Source organism: Bos taurus, chromosome 27 (assembly GCF_002263795.3).
Source record: "Bos taurus isolate L1 Dominette 01449 registration number 42190680 breed Hereford chromosome 27, ARS-UCD2.0, whole genome shotgun sequence".
In the NCBI taxonomy this organism is placed as follows: domain Eukaryota; kingdom Metazoa; phylum Chordata; class Mammalia; order Artiodactyla; family Bovidae; genus Bos; species Bos taurus.
Genome location: NC_037354.1, coordinates 26,866,619 through 26,889,474, shown reverse-complemented (window position 1 = coordinate 26,889,474; position 22,856 = coordinate 26,866,619). Strand labels below are relative to the sequence as shown.

Genomic DNA, 22,856 nt, shown 5'->3' with positions numbered 1-22,856 from the left:
AGCCTGCCCCTCCCAAGGAATACAAAAGTCTCCACCCATCCAGCATCAGCTCAGTCCAGAGTCTTATCTAAATCAGGTCCAGGTGCAGATGGAGCTATGAGGATGTCTGCAGCACTTACGCACAGTTCCCCCCGTTCTGTAGGCCTGTGAATAGCAATGGTATCCCCCTCCCGGTGCCCTGTACACATGCTTATCAGACAGGATGATTCCTGCTCAGAAAGATACACAATGAATGGCACGCAGAAGTTACTGCTCTGTGAGTAGTTCTGAAATCCAGCTGGGCAAGTGTTAGAAATTCCTTGACTAGAATTCAGTCTTCCTGCCAGGAAATGACTTTCAAATGGCTCTTGACTTGGGCCCTCTGAGGCTTTGGCCTCATCTTCTGAGTCATCCTTTTACATGAACGGTTTACGGGGGAGCCATTTCTCAGCTGCTTCCCACCAGTAGAATCTTCGGGGTCCAAAGGCCCCCCTGTACTTTTACTTCTCTGTCTCTTTCGGTCCAAGTTGACCAGGTTCCTGCTGATATATTTTTAAAACTTTGAATCTTCTTTGAGTCTTATTCTGAGGCATCATTTTTTATCTTTTTTCAGATCTTAACAAATGACTTTATAGTTGTACTCTTGTGCTTTCCTGAGAGTGTTAGCTTCCATGATGGCTGAGACGGTAAAGAATCTGCCTGTAGTGCAGGAGACTTGGGTTCGATCCTTGGGTCCAGAAGATCCCCTGGATAAGGGAATGGCAACCCATCCAGGTATGACCTAAATCAAATCCCTTATGACTATACAGTGGAAGTGAGAAATAGATTTAAGGGACTAGATCTGATAGACAGAGTGCCTGATGAACTATGGATGGAGGTTCGTGACATTGTACAGGAGACAGGAATCAAGACCAACCCAAGAAAAAGAAATGCAAAAAAGCAAAATGGCTGTCTGAGGAGGCCTTACAAATAGCTGTAAAAAGAAGAGAAGTGAAAAGCAAAGGAGAAAAGGAAAGATATACCCATTTGAATGCAGAGTTCCAAAGAATAGCAAGGAGAGATAAGAAAGCCTTCCTCAGAGATCAAGGCAAAGAAATAGGGAAAACAATAGAATGGGAAAGACTAGAGATGTCTTCAAGAAAATTAGAGATAGCAAAGGAACATTTCATGCAAAGATGCGCTCAATAAAGGACAGAAATGGTATGGACATAACAGAAGCAGAAGATATTAAGAAGAGATGGCAAGAATACACAGAAGAACTGTACAAAAAAGATCTTCACGACCCAGATAATCATGATGCTGTGATCACTGACCTAGGGCCAGACATCCTGGAATGTGAAGTCAAGTGGGCCTTAGAAAGCATCACTACGAACAAAGCTAATAGAGGTCATGGAATTCCAGTTGAGCTATTCCAAATCCTGAAAGATGACACTGTGAAAGTGCTGCACTCAATATGCCAGCAAATTTGGAAAACTCAGCAGTGGCCACAGGCCTGGAAAAGGTCAGTTTTCATTCCAATCCCAAAGAAAGGCAATGCCAAAGAATGCTCAAACTACCACACAATTGCACTCATCTCACACGCTGGTAAAGTAATGCTCAAAGTTCTCCAAGCCAGGCTTCAGCAATATGTGAGCCGTGAACTTCCTGACGTTCAAGCTGGTTTTAGAAAAGGCAGAGGACCAGAGATCAAACTGCCAACATCTGCTGGATCATCGAAAAAGCAAGAGAGTTCCAGAAAAACATCTATTTCTGCTTTATTGACTATGCCAAAGCCTTTGACTGTGTGGATCACAATAAACTGTGGACAGTTCTGAAAGAGATGGGAATACCAGACCACCTGACCTGCCTCTTGAGAAACCTGTATGCAGATCAGGAAGCAACAGTTAGAACTGGACATGGAACAACAGACTGGTTCCAATTAGGGAAATGAGTTCGTCAAGGTTGCATATTGTATATTGTATATTGTCACCCTGCTTACATGCAGAGTACATCATGAGAAACGCTGGGCTGGGAGAAGCACAAGCTGGAATCCAGATTGCTGGGAGAAATATAACCTCAAATATGCAGATGACACCACCCTTATGGCAGAAAGTGAAGAGGAACTAAAAAGCCTCTTGATGAAAGTGAAAGAGGAGAGTGAAATAGTTGGCTTAAAGCTCAACATTCAGAAAACTAAGATTATGGTATCCGGTCCCATCACTTCATGGCAGATAGATGGGGAAATAGTGGAAACAGTGGCTGAGTTTATTTTTCTGGGCTCCAAAATCACTGCAGGTGGTGATTGCAGCCAAGAAATTAAACAGACGCTTACTCCTTGGAAGGAAAGTTATGACCAACCTAGACAGCATATTAAAAAGCAGAGACATTATTTTGCCAACAAAGGTCCATCTAGTCAAGGCTATGGTTTTTGCAGTGGTTGTGTATGGGTTTGAGAGTTGGACTATAAAGAAGGCTGAGCGCTGAAGAATTGATACTTTTGAACTGTGGTGTTGGAGAAGACTCTTGAGAGTCCCTTGGACTGCAAGGAGATCCAACCAGTGCATTCTAAAGGAGATCAGTCCTGGGTATTCATTGGAGGGACTGAAGTTGAAGCTGAAACTCCAATAGTTTGGCCACCTGATGTGAAGAGCTGACTCATTTGAAAAGACCCTGATGCTGGGAAAGATTGAGGGCAGGAGGAAAAGGGGATGACAGAGGATGAGATGGTTGGATGGCATCACCGACTCGATGGACGTGGGTTTGGGTGGACTCCAGGAGTTGGTGATGGACAGGGAGGCCTGGTGTGCTGCGGTTCATGGGGTCACAAAGAGTAGACACGATTGAGCGACTGAATGAACTGAACCCATCCAGTATTCTTGCCTGGGAAATCACATGGACAGAAGAGCCTGGTGGGCTACAGTCCATGGGGTCACAAAGAGTCAGACACGACTGAGCTACTAACACTTTCACACTTCCTGAGAGTGTCCTTGATTTAACTTTGCTCTGAAGCCATTTCGTTTGGCATTATTTGGGATCTTCCAAACCAGTGAACCCTGGTTCCTTTTTAAGTCCTTTCTTGAACTTCTCTTTCTTCTCACAGTTTACTATAAGCAGCAAGAAGAAACAGGCTGATGTTTTCAGTACTCTGGTTACAAACAGATTTAGCTAGATTCCTTAATTTGTTAGCTGCATTTTCCAATTCCCACATAACTGCACAAGCTCCTTCCTCTTGCTTTTGGCTTCACTTCCTTGCCACACAGGCCTCTCCATGAGGCCACCCACAGTATGACTTCTTTCTCCATTTGAGTGACCAGAGACAACTCATGACAGAAGCCACAATCTTTCATAACCTAATCTCAGAGTGACACACACCACTTCTGTTGAATTTTATTAACCACACCGACCACCCTGGTACAATGTAGGAAATCACACTGTGGTATAATGGCCAGGGGGCAGGGATCATTGGGGACCACCATGGAGCCTGCTCCCACATTTCCTAAGCAGCATCATTACTTGGTAGGTTTGACAATAATCATTTTTTCCAAAAGGTCTAAAAATATGAGGTCTTGTTTTTTTAATCTATGGCATGTAAGTACAGAAAAATCTGGCAGGACCTACAGAATCGCAGCGTCAGTCATACTTATTTCTGGGTATTGAGATTATGCGTGATTTTACTTTTGTTTTTGTAACTTTGTTTCCAAATGAGTTTATAATAATTTACAATCAGAAAACATTCTTTTTTTTTTTTTTCCCCAGTGTGGAATATTCCAGGGGAAAAGAAGTTAAAGGTTGGGACAATTTATTATTTTCAAACATTTTGTATTAAGCATTATTAGACATTAGGTACTTCCGAAGGGAGAGGATGTAATCCTTGTTTTTAAGGAATTACAGCTATAATACAGTGTAATAAATTCTACAGAAGAGGAATGAAAGGAGCTTAAATAAAGGGCAATACACAGAGGAGCCAAGTTAAACTGACCCCTTAAGATAGCATGCAGGGACTTCCCTGGTGGTCCAGTGGTTAAGACTTCCAATGCAGGGAGCATGGGTTTGACCTCTGATTGGGGAACTAAGATCCCACATGCCTTGGGGCACGGCCAATCACACAAACAAAAAAATCTATTAAAAAAAAAGAGTGGTAGCATAGGAAAGGGATGAATAGACAGCCTTTAAACCATCCTTGGAGTTTGAACTTGTTATTATAGTGTGAATACACCAGTATAGAAGTATAAGCAGGGAAATGAAGTGCCAGATATATTTTTAAAACTCACCTTCACTTTGTTTTCATTGTTTTATCTTTAAAACACTGATCCACCTGGAATGTTGTAAATGTTACAGTTCAATGCAAGGCAAAATAAATCTCAAACATTAGTTAAGTAAACATGAGTAGTGTTTACTATCAAAAAGAACTTGGAAGTCTAAAAAGAGCTTTGACATTATTTTCAAAGTTTAATTTCTAGAAATACAGCAGACTAAACATTCCTACTTAGAAGACCTTAAAGAGTTTGAGTGGTGAAATGTTCACTATGGCAAGGCACGCTGAAAGAAGAAACTGATAAATGACGTCAGCTGGGAAAATACAAATTAATGAGCACCTTACTGTATACATTTCTATCTCATCCTCATTTGGTACATTGTAATATGGCACATTCCCGGATTATTATATGTAGAAAGCAATCCTTTTCTAATACTTTATGTCCATACATTTCCATGGAGATCAACACTGAAATGTTTACGGCCTTGAGCTCAATCAATGTATGGCATGATTTTAATGTGAATCCTCTACTGTCCTGTAAGGTCAAGGTGTAACTGATTTCATGAAAAACTGATTTCATGTAAAACAGCTAGTTGGCATTTCTAAACTAGCTGCTCTGCTCCTTCTCTTCCACGTTGAGTACAGTATCCACAGTTATTCCAATGTCCTGCAGTGACCAGCCTGCCTCCACTTCCAGAGGCCTTCTGGGAAAGGAAGTAGAAAGGCTGTATAGGGATGTGCGATACCCAAGCTTCATCATCCAGTCAAACAAGACCTAGAAGACAAAAAGCTTCGTTATAAATACTGCACACGCTTTGTCCCTCATGATAGTTTATGATCTCTCATTGTTACATCATGCCCCTAGGAGTCATGAAACAGAACTTTCGTATCTTTCAAAGGAACTTTCCAGTGTTTAAAGCAAAATAGCATGCCATGAATTTTGAGATGTGAATGACCCTGATACCTTTTGTTTCAAAGAAGGCCTAGGGACTACTGACACCTACAGGCAGCAGAAGCATTTAACAATTAGGAAAGCTCCAATCATTGGGAATGGGGAGATTATTCATTAAAAAGGCTAAGAACAAAGGGTTAGCATTTGGGAAAAAAGTCATTTAGATTACAATCAAAGCCAATACTCCACATCAAAATCACCCAGGAACAGTCAAAACAGACATGTCCACGGCCCAGAGACTCTGCCTTTTGATAATAGCCCATCCCTATGAATGTATTGCATTTCCTGTCATAAAGATTCCCATTGTAATTGTCCAAATTTCCACTAAGACTCCTGCTAAAGGATGGTGTGTTGCTTTAGGAAGAAAGCTCAATGACAGAATGTTCTCAGGGGATGCTGGTATCAATTATACATATATCAACTTATATCAATAATTATACTTTATATCAAAGTGATACTTATATCAATTGTAAGTAACCCTTGACTTCTACCACCATCCATGTCCCTGTTGATATTCCATGTAATAAATGTGCGTTATGTCACAAAATGCCATAATTTTCCAGTATGTGAATGAGCCTTAGTTTAACCAATGCCTACATAAGCACTTATATTATTACCTTTGATCATCTGTCATTATTCCCAAAGAATAAATTCTCATAAATGAAATTACTGGGCCAAAAGATATATTTTAAAATATATACTGATAAATTATCCCACAAGAACAGCAGTCTAAATTACATTACATGAATAATGTGAATGTAATTTAATAAGAATCCCTGTTTTCTGCACACACTGCCCCAAACTGGGTACTCTTCTTTTTAATCTTTGACAATTTGATAGGTAGAAAATGGTATCCATTTTAATATGCACTTCTCTAATTCTAAGTGAGACCAAACATTCTTTTCATGTTTATCACTTGGTTTTAAATTTTTCAAATTTTTTTAGCTAGCATAATCATCATTACTTTATAAATATTTATTAAAGTGTTGTTGTTTGGTTGCTAAGTTATGTCTGACTCTTGCAACCCCATGGACCCCCACCAGGCTCCTCTGTCCATGGGATTTCCCAGGCAAGTTTTTTTTCTCTAGCTAGCATAATCATTACTTTATAAATAATTATTAAATTGTTGCTGCCAAATTTTTAACTTGATGAGCTTTACAGAATTTAAAATTTTTATGTAGTCTAACCTACTAGTATTTCCTATTATAGTTTATAGCAGTCTAGACATAGAAGGTTAAATGCAGCAATAAGGAGAAATTTATTTAGATAATAACTTAGATTTTTAATGCATTCATAATGATAAATTCAAATGTACTTAAAATCAGAAATACACCAACATATTAGTAATTGGCTTTGGTGTCAGATGGCAAATCAAAATTGTTTTTCACTCTACTTTTCTGTATTTTCCAAATCATTGCTAGTGAACACAATATTGTTTTTAAAAGAAAAAGAAGTCTATTAGAACAAAAAGAAACAAGCTTTAGAGAATGATCTGAAAACACATACAAGCAATGGGGCTTCTTAGATTAATAATCCATTAGCGCTAATAAGAACAGAGTTAATAATAGCTGCTTCCTAAAGATTTGAAAGCATCTTACCACTGAGCTGTGAAAATATAATTAAAAAACAAAACAAGGAAGAACTGAAAAAAATTTGAATGCAGAAATCACAATTCAAGAAGGCTCAGCAAGCCTAATTCTCCAAATTTCTGTCACGTAAAGCATACATAAATCCCATTTACCCTGACCTGATGGTAATGCAGACAACAGACAACACATCCTCCCTGCATGGGAATAAACTATTGCCAAATCCAACACAAATATTTCTCCGAATATGATTTTTCCTCACCTGTGAACTGCAAGACTTAAAAAACCTTCTCCTCAGGACACGCCCACTCGGACAGCGGAGAGCTACAGTCACGACCTGAGGAAAAAAGTGTTCAGATGAGAATTCCAACCACAGCTGTTTGTAATTCCAAAATCACTACTCCTGTGAAACACCTGTACCCAGTTCTCAGCACTCATGTGGGGTTTTGTAGAAATTTAGCTCTCAGAGTTGCACGCCAACATTAAGGTCCAGTGAAAATTCACCTTAAACACAGAAATAATTCTTCTGAACCTGAAAAATATCTTCCTACTGCTTGAGGAAACCAGTGATGGAGTCTTCCAGAGAGGGCGCCAGAGACCCGAGGTTTCTGTCTGCCCAGACAACACTAAGAGGGCAGCTGGGCCTCGAAAGAGGCCTTACCAAGCCGAGATGATCCAGAGCTGCCTCAGAGTCTGCAGGCAAGACAAACACTGGACTGGAAGGAAACAAAACGCTACCCAGGCCACCCCATCACCGTAGGCTGGGCACCATGTCTCCCTCATGAGAACGAGAGATGAGCCTGGAGTTAGTCCTGGCTGCTGGGGATCTAGGAGACCCCTTTTCCTGAGCAGCTTTGTTCTACATATTGAGTTCCCCCACAGTTTTTCCTCTGATAAAAGTGTTAAATAGCTAAAAAGAGCTTGCAACATGCTAGTATTTTAAAGAACATTCTAAAAAAGAAAAGAGTGGGAAAGACCTAGAGATGATCATATTAATAAAGTCAGAAAGAGAAAGACAAATACCATATGGTATCATTTATGTGGGGAATCTAAAAACAGATGCAAATGAACTTATTTACAAAATGGAAACAGATTCACAGGCATAGAAAACAAACTTACGGGTACCAAAGTGGAGGGCTAGATTAGGGGTTTGGGATTAGTAGATACAAGCTACTAAATAGATGAACAACAAGGTCCTACTTGTATAGCACAGGGAACTATATTAAATATCCTGTAATAAACCATAATGAAAAAGAATATGTATAGATGTATAACTGAATGACTGTGCTGTCCACCAAAACTAACACAACATTGGAAATCAACTATACTTCAATTTAAAAAAAAGAAAAGATGACAAATTAGTCATTAATTCTGACATTCATTATTCACCCTCAGGAAACCCTTTCTGATGGTCCTATGGAAAGTGTTTTAACCCTTTCTTATGGGTAAGAAAGGCACACTTCCCAGACTAGAATGCTATCTTTTTCTTGTCTTTTAACTTTTATGAACGTTATCCTAACTGTCCTGGGAGTTTTGTTGGCAGCACAGTTACGGAAATGGTGGAAATGGTTGTTTTATAGCAGCACCCACCCGCTTCAGGAAAGCCACGTTAGCACTATTTCCATGCAAGTAGGTAGAGTGTTTTATTCACATCCAGATTGGTGTGATGTTGAGCTCTGTTACTACTTCTACTAAAGGAAAGTTTTATAATAAAACACAAACTAACAATCACAAAAGCCAATTTTGCTTATTTGTAGAACAATAAAACCTAACTTTTACAGTGAGGTTTTGTTCAAACTTTAATGATCTAAGAGGAGAATTAAGGCCAAACGCTTTCAAAGAAACTAAGGTTAAAATATAGTGACTTAATGTTTACCATTGTGATTAGATAAATACTTAAGAGAAATGAACAATCATTGTTTGAAACCTAGTTACTGTTCTGTTATAACAGTTACTGTGAAAGGTGGGTGTGTAATTTTCTCCTAAGGCTACTGACGTCCAATGGACTGACCTATGAACAGGTCAAAGGCCTGGAACACAGTTCAAATTGTAAAGTAAATCTCTGTCCCAAACACAGAGTGTTAAATGAAATCTAAATGAAAAGGGGCAGCACTAATTAAAATTTGGCCCCCCTTAAAATGAAATAAGATAGCATACAATAATGAAAATAGTTGCTATGGTACTATGGTAATTACATGATGATTTACAAAACTCTTTTCAAATTATCTTAAATTCTACGGTTATTGTCTTTTCAGTTTAAAAGCAGAACAGTAACATGTGGTGACTATTCTGTTGTGAATTCTAGACTACTTATAACTCTTTTGATAGTTGTAATATGAAATACATAACAAGCACTTAAATCAGGGTGTAAGGCTTAAGAATAGCATTGTTTCAGATACCGCCCCCCTTTCAGAATCCATGTCAGCCATTAGTTCACTTATTAGTCTGCTCCTAAGTCCAAGGAGGCTTCCACTATAACAGGAATTTTCTCACATGGCTATTGCAAAGCCTACAGAGCCACAGCTACTACATGTACAGGATACACATTCACACAGTGAAAACTTCATCCTGTTCTGATAACCTTTAAGATGAATGTTAGTCCCTTCCCTGAGCAACAGATTTATTAAGATGTCCCTCTATTCTGTGGGTGACACCACACACTTAATGGGCCCAACTTTAATAAGAAAATAGAGAATGTCCTGAAAATGAAAATCTCCAGTATTCCTAAAGGTGAAATTATTCTTTTATATATGGATTCATGAAACAGCTGTGTGGCTTAGGTATTAAAATATATTAGTTATGATGGGCAAGCTTTATGTATGATGATAGATCATGATTATGGTATCAGAACAAAGCTTCAAAGTTGACAGAATACAAAAGGGTACTTTGCAGAAAGCCAGAAACAAGTATGACTATGTGACTGACAAAGACAGACATCCTAAAATCTGGGGTAACTGTGGCATAGTGCTCATTGCCAACTCCAGGTGTGCCTTTTTAACTCTGAAAGCACTTTTTTAGGGTGACGGGGTGAAGGATAGGTAGGAAAGGCACACTCTCCAAACTAGAATGCTTCCTTTTTCTTGTTTTTAACTTTTATCATGATGACGACATTCCACGCCTAAGGTCTACTTTCATTATTATTAAACAGTCCAACTACAACAGAGGGGAAAGGTCAGGCAGAGACACCCGGAGGGACCAGGCTAACTGCTCAGAAACAGCTCATTAGATCAAAGCGTTGGCTGACTAGGTCAAGGAGAATAAACTAGGACACCCAGAGTCATCCAGGGAGGTAAAAATAAGGGCTGGTGAATGGCTAGCAGAGAGTTAGGAATTTATCCTTTGAATTCTAAGAAATCTATGCGCAGTAGCAACTGCACAGGTGGAAAACGCCTTGCCCAGTGATGATTCTGACAGAATCAAAATCTTCCAAAATTTATTTTCTTTTCTTGATTAGTGTAGAATATACACTAGACAAGTATCAAGTGGTATTAACTATACATTAGTGGCATTCTTCACAAAACTTTATTATATAATTTAAAGTTGCTTATACCTGATTGATACTATGTATGTATGTGATTCTCAGGTAACATGTAATTCTCAAGTAACAATTTTTTACCATAATTTTGTTGACTTTATTAACCAAAAATAGCAAAGAGGACCAAAAATCAGAGCAAGGCCAGAAGAGAAGCAAATAGGAGCAAGGAGAAGCAAATAGGAGCAAGGAGAAGCAAACAGGGATAGTATTGCTTCTAGAGTAAACAAGGGAATTAAGCCCAGAGGTCTCACACAACCAGAGGGCCTGGGCTCCCCGAGGAGGGACCTCAAAATCCTGCCTGTGGCTTCAGCCTCAAGTTGAGGAGATGGGATGAGACATGATTGAGGTTCATCCCAGCTCTAAAACTCCAAAACTGTGACAGACACTTTAATGAGTGTAGCACAGGTCATCTGTCCAAGTATGGGAAAAGAGCAGAAAATAAACAAAACAGAATGACTATGAATAACTCTTATAAAGAGGACAGCAACACCAACTGCTTCCAGGTGGAGATGTGTTGACCTTTTTAGGGTCACAGACCTGAGATTCTGAAGAGCACCCTCCTTCTACCTATAGTCGCAAAAAGGTACAATTTCAAAGGATTCACTGACCATTTGATGTCTATCATCACTGGTGACAGACTGGTGTTCTGTGGGAATAAGGTCATGTGCTTTAAAGCTGGAGAAAAGTCTTAAAAGGCGTTCCCTGTCAACCTGAGCTGTACTTAGTTACTCCCGTACCCAGAGCTTGAGGAGAGGTGAGGATGTAGGAGGGTCAGGACAGACATATCATGGGTGTGGATGTCATGGGTGTAACAGGGAGGAATTAGACCTTTGGTTTTTTCTTAAATTGTGTTTCTCCTGGGACTATGATTCTCCTAGGACTGATTGCACACATCATTGTCTCTTTTTCTGTAAGACTTTCAGAATTTTCCTCAGTGTTTTAGTATCCAAAATACTAACTTATGAGCTGCAAATGTGTTGGCAAAAATGAGACCCTCCAGCACGTTCATGGCTGCCTCAGAAATGGTTTTCAGGGAGTGTAACAGTCGCTGAAGAGTCAAGAAATGGAAAACCATCCAGCTTGCCTTTGCCTACGCCATTTCACGGCTTTAAAAATGTGCTTCTGTACCTCAGAGACTGAGTGAAACTGAGCTGGGCAACCGTAAGAAGGTGGCACAGATTATGGCAAAGCAGTTGGGCAGAGGACACAATGCAGAGTCGGGATTCAGTCCAACCCTGAGCCCAAACAGCAAACCATCTTTCAATTCAAACACCTACAAAGTAGCTGCATCCTTCATTTTCTCTTTTTTAATGGAAAAACTACAATTTGAAGTCATCTGCCTATTTTGATTCTATTTTAATAGGCAACTCATTTGATGACCCAACATTCTGGAAAAGACCACATATCCAATCTCTGCCCGATGAAGTGGAAGGGCTTTAAAACACAAACTCAGCAGACAGCAGGCTTCCAAAATAGGGCTTGACTGAAGCATTTGATACCACCCCATATTTGAAACAAGACCTAATCATGGTGCAAACACATAAACACTGTACTATTTTTTCTTTCTAAACCCAAATGTAGGTAAGATGTACTTACTTGATGTTAAAGAAAATTAAAAATACATTGATTTTCAAAGAAAAAAAAAATAAGCTTACTTCTTCAGCTGTTTCAGGGGGTTCTTCAGGTAAATCAAGAACCTAAAGAAAAGTAAGTATTTAGTAACAGGAATGTAAACAGAAGAAGAAAAAATAACCTCGAAGAGAAGAGTTCCTCTCAACATAGAGTTTGGACATATCTATGCTTAATGAAATCTTTTCTTTTAATATACATTTATAAAATGTTTACAATGAGGACTCAATAAACATTTTTGGATAAGCAACTCTGTGCTAACAATACATCATAAAAACAGGATTTGAAAAAAAAAACCAGATCTCAGATGACAGCTGCTAATCTATACACATTTAAAGAACATTATGTTTATGCTGTTCTAAGATATTACATAAAAATGTACTACTAAAGAAACAGAGGATAAAAATTAAATTCAGTAAAACTCCGTGATTATTTAGGTTCACACATATATGCATCAGGATGAGTACATATATATTTCTCTTTACTGGCGCCTTCTAAGGGGCTGGAAAACCACCATTCACTTTGGTTGCTTTCATGATTTATCCACGTTTCCCTATTTCTGTTAATCTATTAAAAAACCAGATGTACAAAGCATTTTCTCTCACTAAAACAGTGTACAACAATTTCACCTTCAAGGGATGCTTTTTATTTTTTAATACCATAGATTCCATATTTTATAACATTTTATCTAACAAATATTCATTGCATCTATTAAATACATCATTTGTTTTTGTTTGCTATCAAAAACATATGTGATGGTCAATTAGAATTTACCATCAGCATGAGATAATCTATGCTATTAACAAATAGCAAAGAATCTTACAAATGTAATGAGTCCATGTAGCTCTCTAGATCTTTTTCAAATGTTAGAAACAGTTCAAAGACCCAGTTCCTACCCTCAAGCTCCATGAAGGGACCAGGAAACCTCAGACTGAGAAGCAATGCATTGAAAACTACTTTTAGGGAACACATAGCTTAGCAGCTTTCCCTAAGACTCAACAGAAACACACTTATTTCAACCTTAACCAGCTCCAAATTGGTCTTCTTAGGGATTAAAGATTTGAAAGAAAAGAAGGAATAATAAACCTGGACACTGCTCCAGAGTGAATGGTTGCTAACTCATTCCCTAAAAGGGGCACTGGGGACAATGATACATTCATGTTAATAACGTTAGCCACTCAACTAAGCTCCAGTACTTTGGCCACCTGATGTAAAGAGCCGATTCATTGGAAAAGACCCTGATGCTGGGAAAGACTGAAGGGAAAAGGAGAAGGGGGCAGCAGAAGAAAAGATGGTTGGAAGGCATCACTGACTCAATGAACATGAGTTTGAGCAAACTCTGGGAGATAGTGGAGGACAGAGGAACCTGGCATGCTGTAGTCCATGGGGTCAGAAAGAGTTAGACACAACTGAGCAACTCAACAACAAAATATATGACTTCCTTATATCTTAGCTACCCAAAGGAATGTCTTCGTTAGTAAATATTGCATTTTTTGTTTCTACATAATTAAATTACTTCCTTAAAAAGAACTGTTTACTAAATGTACTATCATTTATCTTCCTAGATTCCTTGTAAGTTTGGCTCAGAATGCTAGTATTTAACAAGAAAGTGATTTTTAATGAAGCTGAAGTGATTCTTAATGAAGACACCATCTGGATTCCCTCAATATACCACTTCCACCCAAAAAACAATATCCCTACTGTATGCAGATACAGCTCAGTGAACAGTTATTAAGTAATGAACCTCCTTCTTCGTGGGCTGCTCAGCGGGTGGTGAAATGTTGGTTACAGAATTGGGCAAGTTCCGTCTCTTTGCTGCTTCTCTGTTTGATGTTTCAAAAGATGTCTGACTCTCACTGTCAAGCTCCAAATCTTCATCACCCTGGTCAAAAGCAAACTCAATTCAGAAGTGAAGTCACTACCTAGAGCAGTTGTATCTTCTGTTGCCATCTTTCACATTACCTTTCTTACCAACCCTTAACGGTTTCATGACGTATTTACCATTATGAAATGGATACAAACATTCTGCTTCACTGTCAGAATCCTGTTTACCCCTACTGGATCATCTTTATGAGATGATGAAAGGTACAGTGTAAATAGAAGGCCAAAAAAGAAGTCTTTGGGACAGAAAGCATCTTACACAAAAAAATCTACAGCCAGTTCCTCTAAAAATGAATTTATGAATATCCTTTTTTCTCTGAAGAAAACTTAACATTGTAAACTTCCACTTGCAAATGACAAAATTCATACTCAGTGCCAAAGGAAGAGTCAAAGGTCAATTTGGCTTCAAAAAACAGAGCTAAATTGAATATAATGTGAGCTTGTAATACCCAAGAGATTTGGATGCCCTCATATAAAAGATGTGATTTAGTCAACAGTTTTCTCAGACTGTCTTAAGTTAGAACTTTTCAAGGATCTAAGTTATATGCGCTTTAGGCACCAAAAACCACTTAAACATTTGACATACAAATATGATCAATAAAAACTCTCTCTATATATAACTGGTATATAAGCATTATTAATAAAGACTCCTAAAAATAGACTAGAATAATAATTTACAATTTTTAAAATAATTAGTATATGTTAAAGGAAACATAAACAATAGCAGAATTAAAAAATATGAAATGAGAATATTTTCTAACCCCAAGTTTATGACCATTGCTTAACTTCCAGGTTTCACCCGTCATCTGATAAAAGCGTTCTTCCAGCTTTTTCAATTTCATTTCCTGGCTAGGTTTTAGAACATTCTCTATGTATCTGCTGACCTGTTCAAAAAAAAAAAAAAATCAGGTGACTATACACTAACACCCCTAAGATTCTATTTACATTGTCTATAAAGTTGTAAATAAGAACCAGGTAAGAAGTGGTGTTTTAACACTAATTCAGTTTTGCCAAAAAACCTACATCCTCCACTGTTGCATTCTCTCTAAAAATTTGCATTTGTACACAATGCAAAGAAAACCAAATGTTCTATCCTTCTGCTTGTCTGGCAGTCTGCTGATACATCCTTTAATGGGTTTTCAGTGCAACAAAAACTTACTAGGGTTGGAGATATAAGTATGCCCAAGTGCTACCTGGTATTTCAAGATCATGAAAATAACTGTTAAATGATCATCCATGGTAAATGCAACTTCTAGTTAGCAAAACCAATCTTGGGTAGGATGAAGCAAAAACAGTGCTCAGAGGTAAAGTTATGGCTATAAATATCTAATTAAAAAAGAAGAAAGGATATCAAATTATTAACTTTACATCTTAAAAATCTTGAAAAAGAACAAGTTAAACACAAAGCTGGCATATGAAAGCAAATAATAAAGAAGACATAAAAACGGGATAGAATAGAAAAACAACAGAACCAATGAAACCAAAATTGGTTCTTTGAAAAAAAATTAACAAACCTTTAACTTGACTAAGAAAAAGAGATGACTACCAAAATCAGAAATGAATGTAGAGAAACTGAGACCCTCAGAAATTGCTGGTGGACATACAAAATGGTGTGGAAAATAGTTTGGCAGTTCCTCAAGAAGTTAATATATAGAATTACCACATGACCCAGCAATTCCATTTCTATGTATATACTCCCAAAGAATTGAAAGTAAGTTCTCAAACATTTGCACACAAATATTCACAGCAGCACTATCCACAATAGTCCAAAGGTGGAGACAACCTAACTGTCCATCAGTGAACAGATAAACAAGTTTTGATCCATCCATACAGTGGAATATGACTCAGTCATAGGAGGAATGAAGTGCTGATTTATGCTATATGGATGAACCCTGCAAAACATTAGGCAAGGCAAAGAAGTCAGACACAAAAGGTCACATGTTATATGATTTCACTTGTATGAAACATTCAGACAGATCCATACAAACAGAAAGCAGATTGCTGGCTGCCAGAGGATGAAAGGAGTGAGGAATGGGGACACAACTGTTTAATGGGTTTGGGGTTTTCTTCTGGGGTGATGAAAATGTTTTGGAACGAGACAGAGGCAGTGGTTGTACAACATTGTGAATATTCTAAACGCCACTGAATCACGGGCTTCCCTGGTAGCTCAGCTGATAAAGAATCTGCCTGCAATGCGGGAGACCCGAATTTGGTCCCTGGGTTGGGAAGATCCCCTGGAGAAGGGAACGGCTACCCACTCCAGTGTTCTGGCCTGGAGAATTCCATGGACTGTATAGTCCATGGGGTCGCAAAGAGTTGGACATGACTGAGCGACTTTCACTTCTCAATGTTTAAACCTCTTAATTTTTTAGATGGGCTAAAAGGGTGATAGGCAGTAAGGCCAGGCGTGAAGTCTGAAGACGGCTCTCTGAAGTGAAGTGAAGTTGCTCAGTTGTGACCTAAATTTGAAATTCCCCCGGATATTTTTGTATTTTCTCTATATAATACTTTCCAAACAGTAGGCTTTACCTTTTCACCCTGTGCCTCTTGTTGTTTTTTCCTCACAAGTTTTTGCCTTTTCTCATTCTTCTCTTCTTCTTCTAAGATATCAAAACATATAAGTGCTTTTTAATTCCCATGTATCCGTAAGTTGAATGTTATTTTCTCTGAAAATCATCTGTAGATCCTCACATTTGGGGAGAGAAAAGCTTTCAAAAAACAGATTTATTTTTCAAATAATAAAGATCAGATAGACAGAGACAGTTGAAACAAAGAAATCCGCAAGAAATTTCTTTCTGTAAGAAATGTCAATCTGTAGGAAAAGGTCTGTTCTGAAACAAAAACTTTCTGACATGTATTAATGTTGCGTGTTACAGTTTTGGTAGGGAGACTTCAAGAATAACGATGTTGGGGTTTTTTCCTGCAGGTGCCGGATAGGGTTTTAGCAGCTCTACAGAAGCCCATTCTCACACATGAGGTGTGGAATACTGTGCTCCAGCTATTTGGTCACCCTTGGACATGACGGTAAAAGCAATACGCCTAGATTCTCAACGTGGGGTGTGAGTGGCAACCCTTTCGGTGACTTAACCAATATTAGATTATAAGCCACTGAATGTCAAGAGAAGGGATCTCTGCTGTTGTAGAGACCTTTTAAAGTTTGGGTTAGAAATGATACAGTTTCAGACATATATATAAGAAAAAAGAACAATTTCTCATAAAAATATTGGGGTATAGCCCATTCAAAATTGTTAACTAAAGTTGTAAGTATTACTCTACCATAAAATTACATAGCACAAATGAATGGTAAAATAATGCTTATTGTGCAAAAGTTCTCGAATAAAGGAAAGAAATTTCAGTAGAAAAGTATAAAAGGGTAGCATAAAGAGTAAACTTACCTTTCAGATAAACTTGGGAAGGTTTAAATGAGTTAACCCATGAGGTAGTCACAGAAATAATTAATGTAAGAAGAGCAAGCAGTAGGAAAATCCGGCCACACAGCAAAATTAGATCTTTGATTCCTTATAAAGGTTAAAAAAAAATTACAATTACAATTCAAAACATTTTTCTTGATACTAATAATGAGTACTAATACATTAGACAGAAGATTATCTGTCTAGAAAAGTATAGTAAAATTTAAGGTATGTAACTGTCTTAAGATTTTTCATATAGTCTCCTTTGGGCAACAAAATTCATCATGACTGTCATTACCAGAACGAGTTTTCAGAAAACGATTCTAGAACATCTTATCTCTCAGGAATATAAGTATAATCTGAGTGACTGGCTACATTATAAATATATGACTATCCATAATGCATAAATTCTGGTTTCCTTTCTGCCCAGAGAAGGAAAGAAAATAATCCACATAATTGGGAACTAAATTGTGATAGTATCATCTTATCAGATTCTAGTTCTATTTAAAAAAAGCCACTCCCATTGAAACACGAAATTCTTCTCACAGGTAAATTATGCAACTCTGTACTTCTCTATTGCTCAATATTTACTTCATCATTTGTAAATAAATTTACTAAATACACGTTTGCCTAGAAAAAATTAAAATTTCAGTACTTTTATTATTTTAAGAACCAAATGAAAATTAACCAGCAAAAATGTAACAAGTACCTTCTTTGTGTAATACACTTTGCCAAATGGTAGAGAGTGTACGTATAAAGTTGGATTAAAAATGGTTTCCACCCTCCATGAATTTCTAGTTTTGTTTTGTAATTCTCAAAAGTTACCAGGCAAAAGTACAGAGGAACCATCTTACCAGTGTGATGGGGGCTGGCAGTTAGTCAAATAACTAAGAATTTACAAAGGAATCATATATACAGACTTAAATATTTTATTTTTAACTGAAAACATATATACACGCACACATACATATACATACACACACACACACACACACACATGTATCATCCTTAAAAAAATAAGCAATTTAAATTTGTTTAAAGTTTTTTTGTTTTCTTTTGCATTACAGTCCTTCCAACCTTTGCCAGCATTAACTACTGATTCAAGTATTGTTCAGTATGACATGTAATTAACTCTAGAGTAACTATGATCATTTCAAAAGTAAAAGTAATTTGATACCTAGAGTATTCATATTTAGAGAAACAAATGCTTTATGGAATTTATGTTCTATAACACTGCTTTTTGTTCTAACAAGCAAGCAATTTCAAATGGGAATACAAAAGAACTAGATTTATGTGTACACCTCTCAAGTAAGAAATTTTTAAATTAAGTTGAGATGTTTTGTTTATACTATGCTCAAGAGCCCATATGCAGGACACTTCAAAGGATAACAAATGTGATGAACCAGCATTAAAACACTTAGCTTAAGTATAAGTAAAAATGTATCAGCAATGAATGCTTTTACAGAGTGGAAAAAAACGGATCATTTCTCAATATATGTCCAAAAATATAGCACAGGTGAATGAACATGTCTGAATTATCTTTGGTAATTCAATTAGCAGTTCCAGCTAAAAGTAGCAGTATCTCTAAGTTCTGGTCCAAACATAACTAGCCCTGCAGCTGTTGCACTGAGATGTATGATTTTTAAAATAGACTAAAACACTGTTACTGGATATTTGCAGAACCAGTAACAAGAAACCAAAGTAGACAACTACCAGTTCACAATTGTAAGTGGAAAGGCTACCAGGCGGCCAGTTGCATTTTCTATAATTTTTTACTTTTATTAAATTAGATATTGTGATAAGTGATGGGAATACAAAAAAAGAAGGAGGGGGGGGCCTCTGTGCTCAAGGATATTATCCTGTGGTCAGAGCTTATCGTGTGAACATCTCCTTCTGCAACTGAGTAACCACCTTCTCATGGACTAGTGACTCAAATAATAGTGCAAAGTAGATTATAGATGAGCAGAGTAACGGTGAATTCTGTAAGGTAAGGAAGCAGGTAGATTCTGGAATAAGCGTGAATTTAACATTTCTGTCTATCATTTAGATAAAGGTCTTGTTAGAGTCCAATATGGCTGGGAACTTCTAGAGAATGTCTGTAGATTTTTTAAAAGGCATTTTTTAAAATTTCTTATTTCAAGCAACGTTCTGGGTACCTGACTTCTTGCGGGTAGGGGTAACGAGAGGAAATACACAGAGTTAAATTTCATCATGGTCTCTTAATTCCCTTCTTCCCTCTCTCTTTCCTTCTCATCCAGTCATTGATTTATGCATGCATGCAGCGACTAGAGATTGAACACCTGCCTTCTGCAGCGAGAGTGCAAATCCTAACCAATTCCAGGGAATTCTCACAGTGGCCAATTTTGGAAGTGAGTTTAATAAGGGAGATAGACATGTAAACAGATCATTAATATGTCCAAAAATGAATGAATTCTCCACCAGTCCACGTTTCCTTTCATTTTTCCCTTTATCACTGGTACCACCAACTGCTTGAAGTTGTTCTTTGCCACATGTAGGAGTCATCCTTGAATCTCTGCTTTCTGTCACCCAAATCATTAATCCATCAACATCCCTGCTGATTCTACTTGGCTAAAATCCCAAATCTGTGCACATTTCACCTCCTCTGTTATCCTATGCTATGCTATGCTAAGTCACTTCAGTCATGTCCGACTCTGTGCGACCCCATAGACGGCAGCCCACCAGGCTCCCCCATCCCTGGGATTCTCCAGGCAAAAACACTGGAGTGGGCTGCCATTTCCTTCTCCAATGCATGAAAGTGAAAAGTGAAAGTGAAGTCGATCAGTCGTGTCCGACTCTTAGCGACCCCATGGACTGCAGCCTACCAGGCTCCTCCGTCCATGGGATTTTCCAGGCAAGAGCACTGGAGTGGGGTGCCATTGCCCTCTCTGTTATCCTAGTCCGGGCCAACTGTCATCATGACTTCCCTACTTCAGAAGCCTAACATGCCTCACTGCTTCTGCTGTAGCATCCTTGCAAAACATTCTCCACACAGAACCCAGAGACCTCTAAAAAGCCTTAAGGAAGTCCCTTAACCTCACCATATCTCAGTTTCTGCCACTCTAATGACAGAAAGCAAATAGGAACTAAACTGCTTCTTGATGAGTGTGAAAGAAGAGAGTGAAAAAGCTGGCTTAAAATTCAACATTCAAACAAGTAAGATCATGGCATTCAATCCCATCACTTCATGGCAAATACATGGGAGAAAAGTGGAAACAGTGACAAATTTTATTTTCTTGGGCTCCAAAATCACTGCGGATGATGACTGCACCCATGAAATTAAAAGATACTTGCTCCTTGGAAGAAAAGCTATGACAAACCTAGACAGTGTATTAAAAAGCAAAGACACCACTTAGCTGACAAAAGTCTGTATGGTCAAAGCTATGGTTTTTCCAGTAGTCATGTACAGATGTGAGAGTTGGATCATAAAGAAGGCTGAGGACAAGAAGACTTGATGCTTTCCAATTGTGGTGCTGAAAAAGACTGTGGAGAGTCCCTTGGAATGCAGGGGAAGCAAACCAGTCAATCCTAAAGGAAATCAACCCTGAATGTTCATTGGAAGGACTGATGCTGAAGCTGAAGTTCCGATACTTTGGCCACCTAATGCGAAGAACTGATTCATTTGAAAAGACCCTGATGCTGGGAAAGATTGAAGGCAGAAGGATATGGGGTGACAGAGGATGAGATAGTTGGATGGCATCACTGACTCAGTGGACATGAGTCTGAGTAAACTCCAGGAGATAGTGAAGAACAAAGAAGCCTAGTGTGCTGAAGTCCATAGGGTCACTGTCAAAGTGTCCGACACCACTTAGCGACTGAACAACAAAAATTGGGATTATAATAATACCCATCTTTTTGCTTTTTCATATTGATTGTAAAGCGGATTAGATGAAATAATGAATGAACAGCATTTAGAATTTGGTGCTAAATGAATGTTACTGATACTATCTTGAGCCAATCTCCCTCTATGTCTCCTTGATCCAGCCTCAATGATCTTCATCCTTTCCCTCCAACGCGTCACAGTTCCTTTGTCTGGAATGTTTTCCGGCTTTTCAAAGGGTTGATTCCTTATCATTTAAATCTCGGCTTAAATTCCTCAGCAGGTTTACCTCACGTCAGTTTATTTCCTTTTGAGCATTCAACACAATTTGAAAGTCCTGTATATGTTTGTTCCTGTGCTTTCTGCCTCTTGTTCCCTTACACGCAAAACTTCCAGATCAAGGGCGACTTTTTCAGCCACCTGCAGTCAACTTCCTCAATGAAGCGGGAGTCTCGCTTTCCCCCTACCAGACCCCTACCCGGACCCCGATCCAGACCTGGATCCGGAAGAGGGAGGCCGGCGCGGTGCAACCTGGGAGTCGTAGTCAAAGCCGCCCAGAGGCATCGCGGCTGGGAAACGGGAATTCAATGCAGTGTTCATGGGGCCGTTACCCGAGTATGAGGGTCAAAAGGGAAAAGCCAACACTTACCGAGATCTGGTTTCCCACGTCGGAGCTCCAGACACAAGAGGGGGAGAGCAGAGAGTAGAAAAATACCAACAACCCCACGAGAAGCCATAGTGACGGGAGCCCCGTTTCCGGGCGGAAGGCCCGCCCCTTCCGGCTACGCCTCCCTGGGAGCCCTTGTTAAGGGAGGAATTTGGGGAGACAGCTAGACCCTGAAGCCGGCGGGTCGTTGGTCAGATTGAGATGAGCCCAGGTTTTTGAACTCATAATCTGTAGCGTTAGAACAAATGCAGGACACCTCACGTCACGTGGGCGGTAAGACGGCCTCGCTGGCGCCCGCCTAGTCAAGTCCTGTCAAACGTGCTGTCAAGTCAAACGTGGGCTCTGGCGAGGCTGACCGCACCTGGATTCCGGAGACTGTGAAAAAGAGTTGTCAAGAGTAAAATGAGGCGTAATGGAAAGGATACGGGCAGTTGACGCTGTGAGGAGGCAGCCTGGCCCTTTAGCCTTGTGTCCGTAGAGGGTGCTTTTGGACTTTTGGGTCCGAGCAACTGAGCGCCACTCTGCCGCAGCACCTTCTTCTTCGCCTCAACGGTCTCCGGCCCATTTCGTGGTCTCTGGTTCCTGTGGAAAGGTGATTCAAAAGTGAGACCTGGCGCCTAATCCTGGAGACCCGCCACCCCTTCTCCGCTCCGGGTTAGTTTGGCCAGCAGGGTTATTGTTAAAGACTTAACTCGGCCTCACAGTTCTGTGACCTCATTGCCATCCCGTGACTCACCTCCACGGCGCTTCTGCCAACCTACAGCGCAATTAAGCTAGGGAGATCCTTGCAGTTTACAAGCTTTCATGCTTTGAAAGTTCATTTTCTGACCTAGCCATCAATTTTCCCCACCCTGGCATTTAGTTCAGCTAACATTTATTGAGCCCCACAGTTTGCTGCCCGGAGGATTTATGAGACTCAAATACGTGTAAGTTAGTGAATTTGCCCCCAGAAAGCTCAGAAACTCAGTTTAGTAGCCTTGTAAACAGATAAACACAGCCAGTGCTTGAGTGTTGTGATAAGGATGGGCACGGGGCTGTAGAACCCTATCCCCAGCGAGGGCTTGAAGGCTTTCCTGAAGGAAATCATGCCTAAATTATGTCCTAAAGGTTAGGAATTGGGAAAGGGGGCAAGAGGAAGAGTGGGA

The 22,856-nt window shown here is 39.1% G+C and overlaps 1 protein-coding gene across 1 annotated transcript; it reads right to left on the bottom strand.

Annotated features, from left to right (window-relative positions):
- Positions 1-4,394: 4,394 nt before the first annotated feature.
- UBXN8 (UBX domain protein 8) lies at positions 4,395-21,806 on the bottom strand. Its single transcript, NM_001038672.2, has 8 exons — positions 21,694-21,806; positions 17,192-17,314; positions 16,326-16,396; positions 14,558-14,680; positions 13,660-13,797; positions 11,942-11,983; positions 7,014-7,088; positions 4,395-4,988 (listed from the first exon to the last, which is right to left on the bottom strand). Exons 1-8 carry the CDS (start codon positions 21,779-21,781, stop codon positions 4,821-4,823), a joined length of 828 nt encoding a protein of 275 aa, NP_001033761.1. The 5' UTR covers positions 21,782-21,806; the 3' UTR covers positions 4,395-4,820.
- Between the last annotated feature and the right edge of the window lie 1,050 nt (positions 21,807-22,856).

Coding starts and splice junctions, on each gene's coding strand:
- UBXN8 (NM_001038672.2), bottom strand. CDS start 21,781: ATGGCTTCTCGTGGGGTTGTTGGTATTTTTCTACTCTCTGCTCTCCCC. Junction 13,798..14,557: donor GCAATGGTCATAAACTTGGG/GTTAGAAAATAT, acceptor GCTTTTGACCAG/GGTGATGAAGATTTGGAGCT. Junction 4,989..7,013: donor TTAAGTCTTGCAGTTCACAG/GTGAGGAAAAAT, acceptor TTTGTCTTCTAG/GTCTTGTTTGACTGGATGAT.